At 49.0% G+C, this 20,675-nt stretch overlaps 1 protein-coding gene across 2 annotated transcripts in view; it reads left to right on the forward strand.

Annotated features, from left to right (window-relative positions):
* Nucleotides 1–20,675, forward strand: part of LOC138772815 (disks large-associated protein 4-like) — a 37,180-nt gene continuing 16,505 nt past the window's right edge. The window contains exons 1-5 of one of the 2 annotated variants that reach the window (XM_069953530.1): nt 1–34; nt 4,498–4,850; nt 9,746–9,834; nt 12,573–12,946; nt 14,175–14,266. In XM_069953530.1, coding sequence (XP_069809631.1) covers nt 16–34; nt 4,498–4,850; nt 9,746–9,834; nt 12,573–12,946; nt 14,175–14,266 — 927 coding nt within the window. In that variant the 5' untranslated portion in view covers nt 1–15. Of the gene's footprint in view, nt 35–3,020; nt 3,075–4,497; nt 4,851–9,745; nt 9,835–12,572; nt 12,947–14,174; nt 14,267–20,675 lie in introns of those variants that run through there. The other variant, XM_069953531.1, reaches the window with a different exon arrangement.

Raw genomic sequence — 20,675 nt, forward strand, 5'->3', positions numbered from 1 at the left:
AGAGTAGTACGATGGATGGGAGACAACGTCTCATGTGATACGTTATAAAACTAGAGACTTTACCGATTTACCAGATTGACGCCGATTATTGATTATTCTTCATTATTAGTAGAAATGATTCTGCGTTCTCTCGCTGGTCTGGTGGTGCGGACATGTTCTGGTTCTATAGGACGCCATATGTCCGTGTCATCCAATGTACAACGCCCATCAGCTAAACTGTATCCGGGCATGATAGGAATTGTAGTACTGCAGCAGCCAGGGAGACAGAAGTTGGGGAACACTGCTATATGTCCATGTGAAACAAGATAAAAATGGCAGCATGCTGTATAGCGGTCTGTAATATGGCGCTTGGATACAGCGTCTGCCATCTTGTCACTTATCAGTACTTATCAGCTGCTGTATGTCCTGCAGGAAGTGGTGTATTCTCTCCAGTCTGACACAGTGCTCTCTGCTGCCCCCTCTGTCCATGTCAGGAACTGTCCAGAGCAGCAGCAAATCCCCATAGAAAACCTCTCCTGCTCTGGACAGTTCCTGACATGGACAGAGGTGGCAGCAGAGAGCACGGTCAGACTGGGGAGAATACACCACTTCCTGCAAGACATACAGCAGCTGATAGATGAGGCCTCCATACATTTTACACTGTCTCTTACCGTTCCCTTATGCGCCTCTTATTTTATATGATTGTTTTTGCTCATTTTGATCCGGGAGACCTCATTTTGATCCGGGAGACTTGAATATTGTATCACATAGGGGCGACATATAGTGCTGCACGTGTTACTGACCCTATAGGGCTATGCTGAGTCTATGGTATAGCAGGTCAGGCAGTGCTTGGGGCTTGTATTTACATGGTCCAGTGTGTGCGTGGGGGGAGACTGTGCGACTGGTGACGGCAGCCGCTGGAAGACATAATACATGTCAACACGTTCTCAGCTGTCAGTGTATAAATGTGCAGGATATGACGGCTCTATTGTCATGCATATGCATCATCGTGATCTCCAGCTGGTGCAAAACAACAACTCTCCCCATCATCAGCTGCAACATACTGTGTGTGTGTGTGTATATAATATTATATATACACATACACACACTGCATCCAGGCTAGTCGCCCACTTTGCTGTCTGTGAGCGGAGGGGATATTTTTGATGCGTCTATTTTAGAGTCCTGCTCCGTGTTATAGAAGCTGCGCCAGGAGCGGATCGGTAACAGAATTCCAGGGCCGCACTCTGTAAAAGTACTAAGTAAATCTTGTCCCCGGTGTCACCGCAGGGTCCAGATTGTATAAGCGGTTCATACAGCGGAGATCCAGGACGAGGCCTGCAGCACGTTCCTATCATCGTATGAGCATAGAGGCCACTCTGTCCGCCACCGCCCCGCCAGCCACTTATTCTCCACCCTGAAGTCCCAGTTACATCTGCTTTTCTCCGAGAACCCCAAGTAACGCCCAATATCTCATACACCCTTAGGGAAGCTTCACACGTACCGTATCGCTGCGTTTTTAACGGTGCGTTTTTGGTGCGATTTTTACATGCGAGTTTTGATTTTCACATGAAAATCATGTGAAAATCAAAACGCGCATGTAAAAAACGCAGCAAAAACGCACTGTTAAAAACGCAGCGATACGGTACGTGTAAAGCTACCCTTACAATGGCAGTCACAGCTTCTCTTAAAGGGACAGTGCCATCACATAATTACTTATTCTTTCAGGTGTTTTCCACTAAAAGATATATATATTTCAGATCAACTAGTATCATAATGTTATATAGATCTGTAATTCACTTCTATATAACAATCTCCAGTCTTCCAGTACTTATTAGCTGCTGTATGTTCTGCAGGAAGTGGTGTATTCTCTCCAGTCTGACACAGTGCTCTCTGCTGCCACCTCTGTCCATGTCAGGAACTGTCCAGAGCAGCAGCAAATCCCCATAGAAAACCTCTCCTGCTCTGGACAGTTTCTGCATAGCTTTGGCTGCCCAGACATGATGGGAGTAGTAGTTTTGCAATAGCTGGGGAGGTAAGGTTCCTTACCCCTGGTATAAGGTTATGGGGGCCCCCCGATTCTCCCCTGGTATCTGTATGTGCTGCCCCAATGTGCACAGGTTTGTGCGGTGTTTGCATTGATCCTACCCCGTCTGCCACCTGGTTCCGCCATAATCGGGACTGGTGGTGACCTGTATTTTAGGGCTGAGGAGGAATAAGGAGTCGGCATAGAACATGTGCTGGGAATCTCGGCTTTATACGCTGTATCCTCCCTGTGGAGTTCCTGCTGAGCTGCTTCTCCCCATTAATCTGGGCGGGTGCTGAGGGTGATGATGGTTTAATGGCTTATAAGCCGTATCTATGACAGAACCTGCCATACACCGCAATTATTTGCCTGTCATGTGACAGCACCTGGCACCGCAATCCTAACATGTATGCAAAGCAGTCAGTATGGTGATGTCTCTCTGACAGATATTTACCAACATGACAGCACCAGGTGATTGAGCCGCACGTTCGTTCTTAGCGTAGGTGTCTTCATGTGAAAACATATATATATAACTGCCACTGTGCACGTACCCTTAAAGGGGAACTCTGGGGAAAGAAAATGTAAAATTAGCTGGTTCAGAAAATGTAAAAATCTCTAATCTTCCAGTACTTGGAGGAAGTGGTGTATTCTCTCCAGTCTGACACACTGCTCTCTGCTGCCACCTCTGTCCATGTCAGGAACTGTCCAGAACAGGAGAGGTTTTCTATGGGGATTTGCTGCTGCTCTGGACAGTTCCTGACATGGACAGAGGTGGCAGCAGAGAGCACTGTCAGACTGAAGAGAATACACCACTTCCTGCAGGACATACAGCAGCTGATAAGTACTGGAAGACTGGAGAGTATACACCACTTACTGCAGGACATACAGCAGCTGATAAGTACTGGAAGACTGGAGATTTTTACATGGAAGTAAATTACAAATCTCTGGCACTTGCTGGGACCAGATGATTTGAAAGGAAAAAATTTTTGGTGATCCACCCCTTTAAGCAGAGCCTGTAAGCGGAGTGAGTAGCCCTGAATATGTCACCGGCTGATGTGCGCAGGAAATGTAGGTCAGACATCAAGGGAAGCAATCAGGATGTGGAGTCGTCGGCTAATCCCTGGCAGTGTCTGCTGTGTCCGCGGCGGCGGCTGTGTGGAATGTAATCGGGCAGTGTGTCTGGTATGCGGCAGCGTGTTGAGCTCTGCTATGCTGCGTGGCGGCTCTCTCCGTAGATTGCTGGCTGTAGTGATTGTTACGTCTGTCTGTAATAACTGTCCGTGTGTGAATGGGCTCGGAGTACTTTTATAGAGCGCTTCAGTTTTTCCATGGTCTGTATACACCGCCTCACAACCCCCAGCGGCGGCAGCCTGCGTCCTGATCCTTATAGGGACACGGAGATCCCTTCATGCGCTCACGTCTGTGTATTTCGGGAGCTGTAAGCCCCTGATCCGAGTCTGTCAGACATTTCCATATTCTGAGCCTTTTATCACCAAGTCCCAGATGTAATAATGGCGGCAGCGTCAGGGAGCGGCGCGGTTACAGAGGGAAGCGCTCAGCGGCTGCCTGCTCGCTCTGTAACATTGTCTGTGTCACCATTGCTGCTCTGTAGCTGCGGCCGTCGTGGACTGTAACCATTTCTGCTGGCGGGGGTCACTATCACTTACACCAGGAACATAGCCGAGAGCCCCTGGCTGCCAGAGATGGGTGTGCGGTGCCCTGACGTCACAGAGACCATCGTCCTAATAAGTGTCCCCATCAGACCCATACAGCCACACACTGCTATAGCACCATACATTGCCTGTGTGTATATGTGTGTGTGTATATACACAAACACACACCCAGACAGGTGCCATGCTATATACAGCCACACACTGCTATAGCACCATACATTGCCTGTGTGTATATACACACACACACACACACACACACAGACAGGTGCCATGCTATATACAGCCACACACTGCTATAGCACCATACATTGCCTGTGTGTATATGTATACACACACACACCCAGACAGGTGCCATGCTATATACAGCCACACACTGCTATAGCGCCATACATTGCCTGTGTGTATATCTGTGTGTGTGTGTATACACACAAACACACACCCAGACAGGTGCCATGCTATATACAGCCACACACTGCTATAGCACCATACATTGCCTGTGTGTATATACACACACACACAGACAGGTGCCATGCTATATACAGCCACACACTGCTATAGCACCATACATTGCCTGTGTGTATATGTATACACACACACACCCAGACAGGTGCCATGCTATATACAGCCACACACTGCTATAGCACCATACATTGCCTATGTGTGTGTGTGTGTGTGTGTGTGTGTGTGTTTGCGCTTCCATCCCTTGTTTGCTGTGCTCCTTCCTGACTCTCCAGCGTCCTGTATATGTTTCTATCACCGCCATATTGTGCTCTTGCTGTACTGTATCCTTCATACTAACACGCCTCTTCTCTGTCCTCACAGGCTCCTCTTGTCTGGTGGGTTACAAGAAGACCCCCCCACCCGTCCCCCCTCGCACCACCTCCAAACCCTTCATCTCTGTGACTGTGCAGAGCAGTACAGAATCTGCCCAGGACTCCTACCTGGATGCACAGGAGGGGCAGAGTGAAGGCAACAGCCAATCAGGGCTCAGCACCTCCACCGAGAGCCTGGAAAGCACCCGGGCCCCCAGCGTAACCCGCATCTGTCCCCCAACTCCAATCAGGCAAATCCCCCCGGAGGTACCCCCCAAAAATGCGGCCGTAAAAAGCATCAAAGAAGAACCACGAGCCCCCGAGCCCCTCCCCAAACGCAAGCTGTCCTCCATCGGAATTCAGGTGAGTCTGTGGCTTCTATTACCTGTGTGTTATACAGGGGGTCTCTGCAGTTACCTGTATATAAGTCACTGTCATCTCCTGTGTGTTATACAGGACGTCTCTGCAGTTACCTGTATATAAGTCACTGTCATCTCCTGTGTGTTATACAGGACGTCTCTGCAGTTACCTGTATATAAGTCCCTGTCATCTCCTGTGTGTTATACAGGACGTCTGTGCAGTTACCTGTATATATATCACTGTCATCTCCTGTGTGTTATACAGGACGTCTCTGCAGTTACCTGTATATAAGTCACTGTCCTCTCCTGTGTGTTATACAGGACGTCTGTGCAGTTACCTGTATATAAGTCACTGTCCTCTCCTGTTTGTTATACAGGACGTCTCTGCAGTTACCTGTATATAAGTCACTGTCATCTCCTGTGTGTTATACAGGACGTCTGTGCAGTTACCTGTATATAAGTCACTGTCCTCTCCTGTGTGTTATACGGGGGGTCTCTGCAGTTACCTGTATATAAGTCCCTGTCCTCTCCTGTGTGTTATACAGGACGTCTCTGCAGTTACCTGTATATAAGTCACTGTCCTCTCCTGTGTGTTATACAGGACGTCTGTGCAGTTACCTGTATATAAGTCACTGTCCTCTCCTGTGTGTTATACGGGGGGTCTCTGCAGTTACCTGTATATAAGTCACTGTCATCTCCTGTTTGTTATACAGGACGTCTCTGCAGTTACCTGTATATAAGTCACTGTCATCTCCTGTGTGTTATACAGGGGGTCTCTGCTTTACCTTTCTATAAGGCGTTTATACCCTACAGTGTACAGTCATACTGGGGGCCTATAGAGCGTACAGCAGCATATACACACATATATAGTAGCATATAGACATATATATAGCATACAGCAGTGTATACACATATATACTGCAGTATATATATATATATATATATATATAATGTATATCATATAGGAGGGTGTAGACCTATATATAGAGCGTACAGCAGTGTATACACATATATAGCAGTGTGTATATATATATATATATATATATATATATATATATATATATATATATATATATATATATATATAATCTCATACAGCAGGGTATAGACCTATATCCTTGACGGAACAATATGTTAAGTCAATTATAAAGTTGAGTTAGAGGCGTGATAGTGCTGAAGTTCCCTCAGGCGCCATCTGTATAATAAGACAGTAAGTTACTAGGCGGCTAAACCAATCATTAGATTAGAGAATTATATTAGTAGAAATTCCCTTACATAATGTTATTATGGGATCAGTCCCATTAGCTCCTTGTGTCCCATAATAACCTGCAGGCCGACGGCTCGTCCCCATCAGGAGATGTGTAGCAGAGGGGACTCGGTAGTGCAGGCCGCCGGCTAGTCCCCATCAGGAGACGTATAGCAGAGGGGACTCGGTAGTGCAGGCCCTCGGCTTGTCCCCATCAGGAGACGTGTAGCAGAGGGGACTAGGTTGTGCAGGCCCCCGGCTCGTCCCCATCAGGAGACATGTAGCAGAGGGGACTCGGTTGTGCAGGCCCCCGGCTCGTCCCCATCAGGAGATGTGTAGCAGAGGGGACTAGGTTGTGCAGGCCGCCCTGAAGGGCTGAGCTGTGCAGTAGATGAATGGGGTGGCGGGGCCTACGTGTGTCCCTTATAGGCTTAGGACCCCTCCTCAGGTACGGTCCCAGCAGTCTCATGCATTGTTCCTTATCCGGTGGATTGGGGAAGCATTCGGCTTCTTGTGTAGTGGACGCAGCTGGTTAGTGCAGCTTTGTTCCCATTAACCTAAATAGGAACCAACCTGCAGTAACGCGGTGTCACTACTACACTATGAATGGAGCTGTGGATGTCGGCGCCCTGCTGATCAGCAGCTGATCCTGAGGAGAGGCCATCAGTCCTACTGACCTGGAAAACCCCTATAAAGGCGGCATTATGTTCTCACACTACTGTCTATGGGAATGTAGAGTTTGTGGATTTATCATCCCTGGGTCTTGAGTTTTTTTTTTTTTTTTTTTTAATCAACCGGTTTCAGAAAGTTATACAGATTTGTAATTTACTTCTATTTTAAACATCTCCAGTCTTCCAATACTTATCAGCTGCTGTATGTCCTGCAGGAAGTGGTGTATTCTCTCCAGTCTGACACAGTGCTCTCTGCTGCCACCGCTGTCCATGTCAGGAACTGTCCAGAGCAGCAGAGGTTTTCTATGGGGATTTGCTGCTGCTCTGGACAGTTCCTGACATGGACAGAGGTGGCAGCAGGGAGCACTGTGTCAGACTGGAGAGAATTCACCACTTCCTGTAGGACATACAGCGGCTGATAAGTACTGGAAGACTGGAGTATTGTATATAGAAGTTACTTACCCCTTATACTGCGGTAAATGTTCCCAGTAGGTTACAGTAAGGCCGGGACTGGCAGCGTCTGACGCCCATAGACTAATATGGGAGTAGTTTAATGGCTACCTTGTGGCCGTGTTATGATGCATCTAATAATCTGCCATGTTTATAGACTGTGGATGGTGAATGATTCTATTAGAGAAAGTGCACAGGGCAGCAGGGGGTGAAACCTGGAGGTCAGAATAGACTCCTGTAAGGACTCACCTGACTACAAGTATATATCACCTATATAAGTATATAGCAGCGTTATCAGGCAGATCCATCCAAGGTATCGGAAGGTAGTGAACGAGAGACCATTCCGCTAGAGTCTGGTCGGAGGGTGTCGGCAGTATACAGCTATATGCTGGTCGGTATGTTATTTAAAGGGATTGTCCAGGCTTAGGAAAACATGGCCACTTTCCTCCAGATACAGCGCCTCTCCTTTCCCCAGGATGGGTGTGGTAGTTCAGTTTTATTCCATGGAGGTGAATTGTAATACCATACACAACCTGAGGATGGGGGTGATGCTGTTTTTGCAGGAAAGTAGCTGTGCTTTCTCTAATCCTGTGTAAGCTTTCCCATCATGGAGTCTAAGCGGTGGGGGGAGGGGGGGACATGGACACCTCCGCACCTACTCTTGTATCGGAGACTATGGACTACACGGTGGTATATACTGCTAGGTGGCGTATCTGACTCCACACTGCCTGGCGTATGACTCCAGACGTGGCGGCATGTTATTATATATTATAGGGCTCCCTGGGACAGGACACAAGTCTTCATTATAGTAATTATAATAATATAGAATAAATCCACCTCCGCCTCTCCTCCCCACGGAGTTCCTCCTTGCTCGTGTACCCCTTCAGGAACATCTCCTTCATGTAGCGAGATGTCCCCGATGTTCCAGCCCGGGATGTTGTGAGGGAAGTGATGGCCGCTCGGGGCAGATCCCCGGCTCACAGCCATGACTCTCACATCTGCATCGTGCTGGAAGATCAGAGCCTCCTGGTCCACACCACTATGTGGATATACATGATGGAGGTGGTGGTGGGGGGTCATCCTCCGGCCATAAGGTGCAGTTACTATAGATGGAAGAGAGTAAACTGGCTAGAATATGGGCCCTATACTGCCACTCTATGTGAATATAAGGCCGGGGGCAGGAATCAGACACAGGGGGTGTGAATATAATGCCGGGGGCAGGAATCAGGCACAGGGGGTGTGAATATAAGGCCGGGGGGCAGGAATCAGACATAGGGGTGTGAGTATAATGCCGGGGGCAGGAATCAGGCACAGGGGGTGTGAATATAAGGCCGGGGGGCAGGAATCAGGCACAGGGGGTGTGAATATAAGGCCGGGGGGCAGGAATCAGACATAGGGGGTGTGAATATAAGGCCGGGGGCAGGAATCAGGCACAGGGGGTGTGAATATAAGGCCGGGGGCAGGAATCAGGCACAGGGGGTGTGAATATAATGCTGGGGGCAGGAATCAGGCACAGGGGGTGTGAATATAAGGCCAGGGGCAGGAATCAGACACAGGGGGTGTGAATATAATGCTGGGGGCAGGAATCAGGCACAGGGGGTGTGAATATAAGGCCGGGGGGCAGGAATCAGGCACAGGGGGTGTGAATATAAGGCCAGGGGCAGGAATCAGACATAGGGGTGTGAGTATAATGCCGGGGGGCAGGAATCAGGCACAGGGGGTGTGAATATAAGGCCGGGGGCAGGAATCAGACATAGGGGTGTGAGTATAATGCCGGGGGCAGGAATCAGGCACAGGGGGTGTGAATATAAGGCCGGGGGCAGGAATCAGACATAGGGGTGTGAATATAAGGCCGGGGACGTGAATCCAACAGAGGGGTGTGAATATAAGGCCGGGGGCAGGAATCAGACATAGGGGTGTGAATATAATGCTGGGGGCAGGAATCAGACATAGGGGTGTGAATATAAGGCCGGGGGCAGGAATCAGACATAGGGGGTGTGAATATAATGCTGGGGGCAGGAATCAGGCACAGGGGGTGTGAATATAATGCTGGGGCAGGAATCAGGCACAGGGGGTGTGAATATAAGGCCGGGGGCAGGAATCAGACACAGGGGGTGTGAATATAAGGCCGGGGGCAGGAATCAGACATAGGGGGTGTGAATATAAGGCCGGGGGCAGGAATCAGACACAGGGGGTGTGAATATAATGCTGGGGGCAGGAATCAGACACAGGGGGTGTGAATATAAGGCCGGGGGCAGGAATCAGACACAGGGGGTGTGAATATAAGGCCGGGGGGATGTATCAGACTGGGGGGGGCAGGAATTAGGTTTATTCTTGAAGCTTTCACAGCTCCCCTGACCACCCACCCACCCAGACCCCCACTGATCAAAATTTTTGACATGCCGAGAACACATGAAACGTTTTGGAGACCTCCTATAGGGATTCATTCTAGTTTTCTTCTAGAATCTTCTTCTATTTTCAGCTGATCAGTAACCACAGCTGATCCTATGTGCTTGTTTCTGTATGATACAGGTGGATAGCATCCAACCAGTGCCTGTTCCCGAGCCGCCCCCTCCCGCCAGATTTCAGTCCATTGGAGTCCAAGTGGAAGAAGAGTGGAGGTAAGCTGTGTGGGGACCCTTAAAGGTAACCTGACCTATTGACAAAGCAATCCAACCTATGGGCGCCATGTTATGGATCCTGAGGAGCAGGTATATAGCTCTGTGGGAACAGTCCAGGATAACTTGTCACTTATTCATGCAAATCTGTGGGCTAAGTAGTCAAGTGGGTGGTTCTAATCAGTGATTGACAGCTCTAGATGCAGAACACTCAGATCCTGACTGATCACAATTTTTGAGATCAGAAGTTTTTTTTTTTTACAATCACAGGAACACTTTAAGGGTACGTTCACACCTACAGGATCCGCAGCAGATTTGATGGTGCAGATTTGATGCTGTGTGCTGTTAATTAAATGAAATCTGCTGTGGATCCGCAGCAGAAAATCAGCTGCGGATCCGGTAAGTGTGAACGTACCCTTAATGTTATAGAGACGATCTAAGAAGGGACGTTACTTATCCCTGTAAACCTGCAATGCTGGTAAGTGGTGTAGAGGGGGAGAGGGTCCGGCTGTGTGTGACAGTCAGTGACGCCAGGCGGCTGCTGCAAAGCTGTAAGGGTTAATATTCTATGGTGAGAAGCCTGAACCCCCCACGGCCATCCCTCTGGTAATGGTTGGCACCCAGGGGGTGACTGATGTAAGACTTGCATCTGGGGGCGGCCATTGTTCTCAGTGCATAGAGAACAGAAGAGGTGGAACATACAGAGATCTGCTCAGTGATTTAAAGGGGAACCCAGAGATTATAACTCATCTACCCACAGGATAGGGGATCAGTATCTGATTTGGGGGCGGGGGGGAAGAGTACCTCCATGTGTAAGGATCGTGCAGGCTGATGCACAGTGCACTTACTATGGGACTCTGTGTTTATTATTATTAATAATAATAATTAATGTTGTTGTTTGTCCTTTTTTTTTTTTTTCTTATATAAGGCTTGGTTCACACTGCGTTTTTGCAATCCGTTTTTGCAATCCGTTTTTGAAAAAAATGGATGAAAAAAACGGATGCATTTGTGTGCATCTGTTTTGATCCGTTTTTCCATTGACTTTCATTGTAAAAAAAAAAAGGATCAAAACGGATCCGTTTTTTTTAACGGACACAAAAATAGTGTCAGCTACGTTTTTGCATCCGTCAAAAAAAAACGGATCCATTTTGATCCGTTTTTTTTTACAATGGAAGTGGACAATGGAAAAACGGATGCACACAAATGAAAAAAACGGATTGAAAAAACGCAGTGTGAACCAAACCTTATATAAGAAAAAAAAGGACTGCATCCTGCAGTACAGCGTAGAACAGCAGCCGTTTTTACCCTCTGTTTTTGTATCCATTTTTTTTCTTGATAAACTGACAGCAAAAACGCAGGAAAACATGGCTGATTTTTTTATCAACCAGCGCCACCCTTGTCCTCAGTTTGTGTGCGGTATTGCAGCTCAGTTGCATTGCGGTAAATAGAGCTGAGTTGTAATACACCCCATCACCTGGGGATAGGTATGGAATTCACGTGTGTGTGTATATATATATATATTATATGCAAAGGAAAAGTCCAGCACCAGTGTAGCGGATAAAATTATAAACGTCCTTCTTTATTATCAAAACTTCACATAACAGGAAACAAACATGCGATTGTTGACGCGTTTCGGCGTCTCTCACGCCTTGTTCACAACATAGCAGTGGACGTTGCAGTGAATGTTGTGAACAAGGCGTGAGAGATGCCGAAACGCGTCAACAATCGCATGTTTGTTTCCTGTTATGTGAAGTTTTGATAATAAAGAAGGACGTTTATAATTTTATCCGCTACACTGGTGCTGGACTTTTCCTTTGCATTTACTGCCCTGGCTCCGGGCTTTGCCGCGCACCGTGAGTGGACAAAGCAGGTGAGCTGACCTCAATCAGCATTTGTGATATATATATATATATATATATATATATAATAATTTACACACATATATACATATACAAACAGATCTTTTAAAGGGATACCCCAACCAAATACATTTAGGCTGCGTTCACACTACGTATATTTCAGTCAGTATTGTGCTCCTCATATTGCAACCAAAACCAGGAGTGGATTAAAAACACAGAAAGGCTCTGTTCACACAATGATGTAATTGAGTGGATGGACGCCATTTAATGGCAAATATTTTCTGTTATTTTAGAACAACGGCCGTTATATTGAAATAATGGCCGTTATTTACAGTTATATGGCAGCCATCCACTCAGTTTCAACATTATGTGGACAGAGCCTTTCTGTGTTTTTAATCCAATCCTGGTTTTGGTTGCAATATGAGGACCACAATACTGACTGAAATATACGTAGTGTGAACGCAGCCTCAGGCTATGTTCACACACAGTATATTTCAGGCAGTATTGTGGTCCTCATAGCAACCAAAACCAGGAGTGGATTAAAAACACAGAAAGGCTCTGTCCACATAATGTTGAAATTGAGTGGATGGCCGCCATATAACTGTAAATAACGGCCATTATTTCAATACAACGGCCGCTGTTTTAAAATAACAGCAAATATTTGCCATTAAATGACGGCCATCCACTCAATTACAACATTGTGTGGACAGAGCCTTTCTGTGTTTTCAATCCACTCCTGGTTTTGGTTGCCATGAGGACCAAATACTGCCTCAAATATACTGTGTGTGAACCCAGCCTAATAGTGTATTCTGAAGATATGTTTCCTTATGGTGTCAAAAACATGACTTTTTTTTTTTTTTTTTTTCAATTGTCCACAAATAGAAATAGCCGATCCAGCAGTATGACATCCAAGCAGGAGACGGACTCCGATACCCAAGAGCCCAGCAATTCATCTGACAAGAGTGTCCCCGATTGTCCACCTCCTCGCCAGCCCACCCCAGGTCCTCCAGTGCCCCTACCCAAAAAGCATCTCTCCTATGGAGACTGTGTGGAAACAGAGGCCTCGGCCCTCCCTCCTCCCGACCCCTGGCTGGACTCCGCAGCCTCCCCTCCCTCCACCGAGCCGGCACAGGCGGGCGCCTGCCGCAGGGACGGACACTGGTTCCTGAAGTTGTTGCAGGCCGAGACGGAAAGACTGGAGGGCTGGTGTAAGCAGATGCAGAGAGAGACCGGAGACAACAACCTGTGTGAGGAAGGTATGGCCCCCCTATATCCTGTGTGAGGAAGGTGGGGTGCCCCTATATCCTGTGTGAGGAAGGTGGGGTGCCCCTATATCCTGTGTGAGGAAGGTATGGCCCCCTATATCCTGTGTGAGGAAGGTGGGGTGCCCCTATATCCTGTGTGAGGAAGGTGGGGCGCCCCTATATCCTGTGTGAGGAAGGTGGGGCACCCCTATATCTTGTGTGAGGAAGGTGGGGTGCCCCTATATCGTGTGAGGAAGGTGGGGTGCCCCTATATCCTGTGTGAGGAAGGTATGGCCCCCCTATATCCTTTGTGAGGAAGGTGGGGTGCCCCTATATCCTGTGTGAGGAAGGTATGGCCCCCTATATCCTGTGTGAGGAAGGTATGGCACCCCTATATCCTGTGTGAGGAAGGTGGGGTGCCCCTATATCCTGTGTGAGGAAGGTGGGGCGCCCCTATATCCTGTGTGAGGAAGGTGGGGCGCCCCTATATCCTGTGTGAGGAAGGTGGGGCACCCCTATATCCTGTGTGAGGAAGGTGGGGTGCCCCTATATCCTGTGTGAGGAAGGTATGGCCCCCCTATATCCTGTGTGAGGAAGGTGGGGTACCCCTATATCCTGTGTGAGGAAGGTGGGGCGCCCCTATATCCTGTGTGAGCAAGGTGGGGCGCCCCTATATCCTGTGTGAGGAAGGTGGGGCCCCCCTATATCCTGTGTGAGGAAGGTGGGGTGCCCCTATATCCTGTGTGAGGAAGGTGGGGTGCCCCTATATCTTGTGTGAGGAAGGTGGGGTGCCCCTATATCCTGTGTGAGGAAGGTGGGGCGCCCCTATATCCTGTGTGAGGAAGGTATGGCACCCCTATATCCTGTGTGAGGAGGGTATGACGCCCCTATATGCACTCGGTGTATACTCCTGTGCCTCCATATAGAAACATATTAAGGACTCCTGATGGTTTCCATTATGTACAGCCAGGATGGGGAGCCTATGTCCCTCCAGCTTTCGCTCTCTCTCTCTCCAGGCATGATGGGAGTTGTAGTTCTGTAGCAGCTGGAGGTGGGAGTACTCCCCATCCCTGATGTATATGGACATCTTTATGTTTTTGCTATTGTTCCTCTTGTGTGTTGGGCAGGAGCGGCTATGACGTATGGCATTTATTACTCTGATGTTCGGGCTGTGTCCATCAGTCCTGTCTCTCATATCACCAATAACCCCTCTGTCATGACCTCTGCCCTCTGTCCGCAGTGATCGGGAAGGTCCTCAGTGCGGTCGGCAGCGCTCAGCTTCTCATGTCACAGAAGTTCCAGCAGTTCCGCGGCCTGTGTGAGCAAAACCTGGTAAGATATGAACGATGTCTGTGCACGTTACCTGTCATATCACCCCAGCATGGACTCCCATAGAAGAGGGGGGGGCCATAACCCAGAAATATTGGGGCGTGGAGATGAATAATTCTAAGTAAATTACCTTATTTTACACATATTACTAGTATCCTAGTGTAAGGACAATAATCAATCCATATAATAGACTTCTTAAAGGGAAACTCGGGCAAAAATGTTTTTTGTTTCAAATCAGCTGGTGTCAGAAAGTTATATAGTTTTGTAACTTTTAGTAATCAGCTGCTGTATGTCCTGCAGGAAGTGGTGTATTCTCTCTGACACAGTGCTCTCTGCTGCCACCTCTGTCCATGTCAGGAACTGTCCAGAGCAGGAGAGGTTTTCTATGGGTATTTGCTGCTGCTCTGGACAGTTCCTGACATGGACAGAGGTGGCAGCAGAGAGCACTGTGTCAGACTGCAGAGAATAAACCACTTCCTGCAGGACACACAGCAGCTGATAAGTACTGGAAGACCAATATTTGCCGGAGTTCCCCTTTAAACAAGCACAGATCTACTTGATCTTTGGCACTTTCATCAGATCATGTACCACCCTTACCTTAAATGCTAACAGTATAATTTCATTGCATAAGAATGGCTGGCTGCGGGGTTATTCCACAATGATGATGATATGGGCGATGCTGGTGATGAATCCCGCCGTCCGCTAATGCCGATGTATCCTGATTAGAGATGGGTGAACTGCTCGGACTTTTGGTCCGACGGCATCGGCGCTCTCTCATCATGCCTGTGATCCCGGCCGCATAGTCACGCTCACGGGGAATATGCGGCCAGGATATTCCAGGGAATCTCTGTTGAATTCCCTGGAATATCCTGGCTGCATATTCACGGGAGCGCAAGTATGCGGTCGGGATGAAAGGCATGATGGGAGAGCGCCGATGCCGTCGGACCAAAAGTCCGAGCAGTTCACCCATCTCTAATCCTGATGATAAGGGGCTTTATATAGATGCAATATATATGTAGTGAGTGGCGGGATCCTTTATACTACCGCCATGCAGCCAAGGTCCTAGGTCTCCTAGGATGTGGCCAGGCAGTATGTCCGTCCCCGGGAGGCGCCGCCTTCCCATCATATCTATTATGACTTGTACATTCTTGAATTATTGATCTCGCAGATTAATTCTGACCGGATAAATAATTTAGTTGCATTAGTGTTGACCTTGGATTCAGCAGTTTTGGCTATTGGTTCCTGTTGTGTGTGGAATTGGATGGAACGGTTGTAGTATCCGACATTCACTAAAACCCGGATAGGAAGATCACAAGTATGGCGCCTATGGGATGGACGGAGGCTGGGGGGGGACAAGACTGAGGCTGGGGGGGGACAAGACTGAGGCTGGGGGGGGGGGACAAGACTGAGGCTGGGGGGGGGGACAAGACTGAGGCTGGGGGGGGACAAGACTGAGGCTGGGGGGGGGGACAAGACTGAGGCTGGGGGGGGGGACAAGACTGAGGCTGGGGGGGCGACACAAGACTGAGGCTGGGGGGGGACACAAGACTGAGGCTGGGGGGGGGACACAAGACTGAGGCTGGGGGGGGGACACAAGACTGAGGCTGGGGGGGGGACACAAGACTGAGGCTGGGGGGGGGACAAGACTGAGGCTGGGGGGGGGACAAGACTGAGGCTGGGGGGGGGACAAGACTGAGGCTGGGGGGGGGGACAAGACTGAGGCTGGGGGGGACAAGACTGAGGCTGGGGGGGGGACAAGACTGAGCATAGGGGATAGAAGGAGGCGGAGGGGTGGTCTCTCTATAATGACACGCTGGGGAATGAATGGAGGCAGTGCGGTTACATAGTGACCGGGGAGCCATGCTGGTAACGTGTGTTGAGATGTTGGATGCCGTCCAGGAAATCATGAATACAGCCATATACCATTAGCCTGTATCCACCAGGACTCCCCAGGGCGGCATCCATCTTCTTCAGTCATCGGCAATCAGATGCCAAATAATCGGACTCCAGCATCTCTATTAGCCGCTTGTTCTTAGATATTTAGAGTGACCCCATATAAGCAGATGGGGGGGGGGGGGGTGCTGACATTGATGATTCTGACGGGTGCAAATAATTTCCAGAGTGAGAGAACACGAGTGTCCTAACCAGGATTCAGGGACAGACGCACCATCAGTCTTCTCTCCGGATAGTTTCAGTGCCAAGGCTTTTGCTTCTGTTCTTAGTAATTACTATGGTATATACATTATAAAAAAGAAGTGAAGCCGTTCTCTGACAGGCTCCTTACCAGCTGAGGGGAGAAGGGGGGCTGAGGAGGGGAGAGGAGAAGGCGGGGGCTGGGGGGAGAAGGGGGGCTGGGGGGAGAAGGGGGGCTGAGGAGGGGAGAGGAGAAGGGGGGCTGGGGGGAGAAGGGGGGCTGGGGGGAGAAGGGGGGCTGAGGAGGGGAGAGGAGAAGGCGGGGGCTGGGGGGAGAAGGGGGGCTGGGGGGAGAAGGGGGGCTGAGGAGGGGAGAGGAGACGGCGGGGGCTGAGGAGGGGAGGGGAGAAGGCGGGGGCTGAGGGGGGCTGAAGGGGGGCTGAGGGGAGAAGGGGGGGCTGAGGGGAGAAGGGGCTTAGAAGAAGCTGCAGGGAACTCTCTGAGGGACAGTACTGGTAACAGAGGCTGCAGTACACACAGACCATCAGAGAAGCAATGCACTGACCGGCTTCTTCTCCCCCTGACTCTTCTCCCCCTGACTCTTCTCCCCCTGACTCTTCTCCCCCTGACTCTTCTCCCCCTGACTCTTCTCCCCCTGACTCTTCTCCCCCTGACTCTTCTCCCCCTGACTCTTCTCCCCCTTCTCTTCTTTTCTCTGATTTCTAACCAGAGCCGAGGTCAATGTTGATGTGTTCATCCTACAGCTTATATTCCCATCTCCGCTAACATACCGCAGTTAAACCTGTAAGATTCGTCAAGGTAAATATTCCTGCGCAGTCCTTTACCTAGCTTGTCTCCTCCTCCTCCTGAGAGGCTGCTCTTTCCTCTCAGATCAGATCAGGAGAAGGAGACACGTTTGGTAAATGATTGTATGTGCAATAATCCTACAGGTATACGTATATTAGCTGAGCTAGGAGTCCCCCTTTAAGGTTCTCCGATCCGATGCTTCTCTGATGAATTCTACCTGATAACTGAAGATGGAGAATACACGCCAAACCTATGTTATAGAAATAGATGTCCCCGTGGCCTTCAAGGAATATTCCTATAGCGAAGCTTTTGTCTCCAACCCGCATGGAGACCGAGGTCTATTCTGAGACTAAAGGGGACGGTTTCCTTACTGCAATTTGTATTTCTCCGACAGGTAATTTCTCATCTTTTCATGGAACCAGATGTAATGGTAGAGAAGAAGGCGCTCGTTCCCATCTCTTTTATATGTATCTTAAGTTCATTGTGTCTTCCCCGAGAGCTGTGTAAGGTGTCAGCGGGATGATGGGAGTGCTGGAAGCCATGGTTATCAGCCATAAGGTGGGGGATGGGTGGGAGGAAGCGGCGGAGCTGTAAGAGGTGGATTAGGCCGACAATGGACGTATAGGGAGATTGTTGTATATGTTAGTTTCCATATCCTCTACATGGGGTTCGGGCATTCAGTGTGATTCACTATTCTACACGCGTATTTTGGAGGCTCTGGGATCATGTATTCTGTCATGTTGGAAACATCCAAAAAGAATAAAATTTTGTTGCAAATTAAGAAAAAAAAAAAAGAAAATTGGATTTGTTCAAATCTGATGTGATCTAATGTGATTTGGCTTTGGGAGAATGCAGGACTGGACCTGGGACTCCTGTCTATGAGAGAGGTGTCCCTGCTCCTTACCAGACTGCTCAGCTTATAGCTGTTTAGTGTTAGCCCTCCCTCACCAGAGGACCCCAATGCGGTCAGTTGCCAGGCCTGGATCTTATGTCACCCCTTTAGCAGTGACGGGAGTCCTGGGTCGGGTACAGTAAGCAGTGATGCCCTATGCTGACCCCCCCACCTACTCTTTATCCCATACTCGTGGAGCTCTGGACAGATGAGACGCTGCATGTGTTTTGTTTTTGTTTGTTCTCTTTTTTCCTTTTTGTTATTTGCATACCCCTGCAACGTATCATGTCATCTATAATGGAACGGGCACTGTTTTCTATACTTTTCTATACCAGATACAAGCCGGTGTGTCAGGATAATTGTATATTCATCAGGTGATGGATTCTGCGCCCGCCGCCCTGGCGAGAGATTGATGCACCCGTCATATGGTGCACGCATGATGATAATTCTCCCCAAGTAGCGGCCTAATAACGGTGCAATGTGCCGGGGAATTGATTGTGACTACTGACCTATAACCGTGTCTTATGTTGATCCAGAGGACTGGGTAGACGCCAATCGCCCCGTACTGGGGGGGGGGGGGGAGGGATATTTATCAGAATAAATCCCTGTTCCAGAAATCATAACCAGAGCTTGTAATACTTATCAATCATCACAACATCATGTGGGAGATCGCTCTTCCATAGTGTCACTGCTCTTTGCCGTAAAGAATATAGAGTTCATCCATAGTGTCACTGCTCTTACAGCAAAGAATATAGAGTTCATCCATAGTGTCACTGCTCTTACAGCAAAGAATATAGAGTTCCATAGTGTCATTGGCCTTACAGTAAAGAATATAGAGAATTCTTACATAGTGTCACTGCTCTTACAGTTAAGAATCCCGAACACCCTTCTTTGCTCTAGATGTAAAGGATGCCCCCTTCATTATGCTCTTCATAAATCACTAGATGACTGAAGAGATCTCTATACCGTCCATTACACTGTGATCGGATGGCCTCTCTAGGTATATTTCCCGTATATCTATGTAGTGTATCCCACCCTGGTTACCTTCCTCTGTACACTGTGATGGTCTCTATGGGTATATTTCCCGTATATATCTATCTATGTAGTGTATCCCTCCCTGGTCGCAACCCCCCCCCCCCCCCCCCCCCCCCCCCCCCCCCGTACACTGTGATGGTCTCTATGGGTATATTTCCCGTATATATCTATCTATGTAGTGTATCCCACCCTGGTCACCTTCCTCTGTACACTGTGATGGTCTCTATGGGTATATTTCCCGTATATATCTATCTATGTAGTGTATCCCACCCTGGTTACCTTCCTCTGTACACTGTGATGGTCTCTATGGGTATATTTCCCGTATATATCTATCTATGTAGTGTATCCCTCCCTGGTCGCAACCCCCCCCCCCCCCCCCCCCCCCGTACACTGTGATGGTCTCTATGGGTATATTTCCCGTATATATCTATCTACCTATGTAGTGTATCCCACCCTGGTCGCCGCCCCTGTACACTGTGATGGTCTCTATGGGTATATTTCCTGTATCTATGTAGTGTATTCCACCCTGGTCACCCCCCTTTGTACACTATGATGGTCTCTATGGGTATATTTCCTGTATCTATGTAGTGTATCCCACCCTGGTCGCCGCCCCTGTACACTGTGATGGTCTCTATGGGTATATTTCCTGCATCTATGTAGTGTATCGCACCCTGGTCGCCGCCCTCTCCCCTCATGTACACTGTGATGGTCTCTATGGGTATATTTCCTGCATCTATGTAGTGTATCGCACCCTGGTCGCCCTGCGCTGCACCTGTTCCAGTTCGGCTTTTATCACGTTTGTTAATATTCTTAGAGATTCTGGGGATTAGATTATTTCCTGCGGTTTCAAGGACGTTCTTCCCGCCGCTCTGGATTTGGGCCTGATCCGATGTCTGTGCGGCGGTTACAGAGCGGCCCATTGTCCTCCGCTCCCTGCTGTGCTTATCCTTGCCGGCTGCTCATCATCTGTGAACCAGGGAGATAGAAAACCCTCCGGTATCTGGAATGTGCTGGAAGGGCTGTGATACAGAGAGCTGTATACGGGGAGGGGCTGTGATACGGAGAGCTGTATACTGGGAGGGGCTGTGATACAGAGAGCTGTATACGGGGAGGAGCTGTGACACTGAGAGCTGTATACGGGGAGGGGCTGTGACACTGAGAGCTGTATACGGGGAGGGGCTGTGACACGGAGAGCTGTATACAGGGAGGAGCTGTGACACGGAGAGCTGTATACGGGGAGGGGCTGTGACACGGAGAGCTGTATACGGGGAGGGGCTGTGACACTGAGAGCTGTATACGGGGAGGGGCTGTGACACTGAGAGCTGTATACGGGGAGGGGCTGTGACACTGAGAGCTGTATACGGGGAGGGGCTGTGATACAGAGAGCTGTATACGGGGAGGGGCTGTGATACAGAGAGCTGTATACGGGGAGGGGCTGTGATACAGAGAGCTGTATACGGGGAGGGGCTGTGATACAGAGAGCTGTATACGGGGAGGGGCTGTGATACAGAGAGCTGTATACGGGGAGGGGCTGTGATACAGAGA

The sequence above is a fragment of the Dendropsophus ebraccatus genome, chromosome 14 (assembly GCF_027789765.1).
Source record: "Dendropsophus ebraccatus isolate aDenEbr1 chromosome 14, aDenEbr1.pat, whole genome shotgun sequence".
NCBI lineage: Eukaryota > Metazoa > Chordata > Amphibia > Anura > Hylidae > Dendropsophus > Dendropsophus ebraccatus.